The sequence below is a fragment of the Mesoplodon bidens genome, assembly GCF_964165515.1.
Source record: "Mesoplodon bidens genome assembly, chromosome: 4".
Lineage (NCBI taxonomy): Eukaryota > Metazoa > Chordata > Mammalia > Artiodactyla > Ziphiidae > Mesoplodon > Mesoplodon bidens.
The window spans coordinates 151,849,534-151,851,754 of NC_138160.1; the positions used below are offsets into that span (position 1 = coordinate 151,849,534).

Sequence of the window (2,221 nt, forward strand, 5' to 3'; positions counted from 1 at the left end):
GGGTGGCCAGCCAGAGTGGATGAGACATAAACAGTGGCCTCTCCGTCCCCAGCCTTTTCTATTTGCCTTGGCAGGAAATGAGGTTTTGTAACTTGAAATTGAGGGTTTCATGCCAAACCTGCAAATCTGCTCAGAAATAACCTCATGTGGGCCAGGAGGTGTGTCTTCTGGAAACATCCCTCCCAAAGCAAGGGCAGGAGTGGAGAGCTGGGGCTGCTGCCCCAGGTGACCCAGGACGAGTCAGGGTGCTTCTGGGAACCTCCGTCTCTTCATCTGTGAATGAAGCCAATCTCATTCCCTCTGCCCTCTGTGTGGAAAAGCTAATGCTACTGTTGGTAAACTCTCTCCCCGGTGACTCATGCGCTGAGCCTCCTTGCCTATAAAATTTATTTCTAATTAAAACATTTAGTCTTTTATTTTAAACAAGTGAATCTGTCCAAATACACCATTAGGAGAGTCAAAGGCAAAGCGCAGAGTGGGGGAAGATGCTTGCAGTGTATAATCCAGCAAAGGACTAGGGTCTACAATATGTAAAGAACTCTTGCAAATCAATGACAAAAACCAAACTACCCAACTAAAGAAAAATGGGCCAAAGACCTCAAAGGTCATGTCCTGAAGGACACCCCAATGGCCAATGAGCTTGAACCCCATGTGGCCTGCCTGCAGCGTAAGACCTCAGTGAGGGGCCACCTCACTCCATGAGAACCACTGAAACCAAAAATACGGACAATGCCGAGTGTTGGCCAGGACCAAGAGCAATAGGAACTTCCTGATACCTCCGACAGGAAGGTGAGGGGGGCAGCCGCTTTTGAAAAAGCTCTGGTAGCATCTTCTTTTATTTGAGATGTAATCACACACCATAAAATTCATTATTTTAAAGTGTACCATCTAGGGATGTGTAGTACATTTTGTAGAGTTGTGCGACCATCACCACGGTCTGAGTCCTGAGCACTTTCATCACCTCAGAAGGAAGCCCCGTCCCCATTAGCAGTCACCCCACCCCTCCTCCTGCAACCCCTGGTGACCGCTATTTACTTTCTTCCTCTGTGAATTTGCCTATTCTAAGGACTTCATATAAATTGACTCATAATATTTGTCCTTCTGTGTCTCGTTTCTTTCACTCAACATTATGTTTTCAAGGTGCACCCACACTGTAGCAAGAATCAGTGTTTCAATTTTTCTCCCCCACCCCACACTCAAGTCTCTACCTTTATTGGCCAGCAGGCTACTTAAGGGGGATGAAGCGGGAGGAGTGGGTGGCCCCAATGCCGGGCCGGCCGTGCTTCACAGGCTTGTAGGCAATGGAGAACTCGCCCAGGTAGTGGCCGATCATCTCAGGCTGAGGAGGAAGGGAGCAGGGTGGTCAGGCAGGCGTGGGTGGCCAGGCCCCGCCCACCCCGGCGCAGCACAGCCCACGCGCACCTTGATTTCCACCTGGTTGAAAGTCTTGCCATTGTAGACGCCCACCATGCTGCCCACCATCTCGGGCAGGATGATCATGTCGCGCCGGTGCGTCTTCACCACCTCAGGCTTCTCCATGGGCGGCGCCTCCTTCTTGGCCTTGCGCAGCCGCTTCAGCAGCGAGTGCTGCTTCCTCCGGAGGCCGCGGTTCAGCCGCCGCCGCTGCCGCGCGCTGTACAGCTGCATCAGCTGCTCATAGGACATGTCCAGCAGCTGGTCGAGGTCCACGCCGCGGTAGGTGAACTTGCGGAAGGTCCGCTTCTTCTTCTGCTCCACTTCCGCCATCTGGTCGGCTCTCCAGAAAGAGTGTTTCAATTTTTCAATGGCCAAATAATATTCCATTGTACAGATGGACCACATTGGGTGTGTCCATTCATCAGCTGATGGATATCTGAGCTGTGTCCACTCTGTTGTGCATCGTGCTGCTGTGAACATGTGTGCACAAGGGTTTGTCTACATACCTGTTGCAGTTCTTTGGGGCATGTTCCCAGGAGTGGAAGTGCTGGACCACGTGATCATTTTTTAAAGAAAGTCCAGACTGTTTTCCTCTTGTCGCATTTTACAGATGAGGAAACTGCAGCTCAGAGAAGCTAAGCTACAAGCCACACAGCCAGGACCCCAGACTCCTCCCTCTTCAACTCTCCTCCTCTCCATACTAATTCCTGCCTCATCCACGAGATACTAGACATGGGGCAGGCTGATGGCGTGGCCCAGATGGGGAGCCTGAGGGTGAGAGAAGAGACCAGGCCTGGGGACCCAC

The 2,221-nt window shown here is 51.7% G+C and overlaps 1 protein-coding gene across 1 annotated transcript; it reads right to left on the bottom strand.

Moving 5' to 3' along the window:
• Positions 1 to 1,196: 1,196 nt before the first annotated feature.
• LOC308616203 (small ribosomal subunit protein uS19-like) lies at positions 1,197 to 1,759 on the bottom strand. The gene is made up of 2 exons (XM_081232379.1): positions 1,423 to 1,759; positions 1,197 to 1,339 (listed from the first exon to the last, which is right to left on the bottom strand). Exons 1-2 carry the CDS (start codon positions 1,744 to 1,746, stop codon positions 1,226 to 1,228), a joined length of 438 nt encoding a protein of 145 aa, XP_081088505.1. The 5' UTR covers positions 1,747 to 1,759; the 3' UTR covers positions 1,197 to 1,225.
• Positions 1,760 to 2,221: the final 462 nt, after the last annotated feature.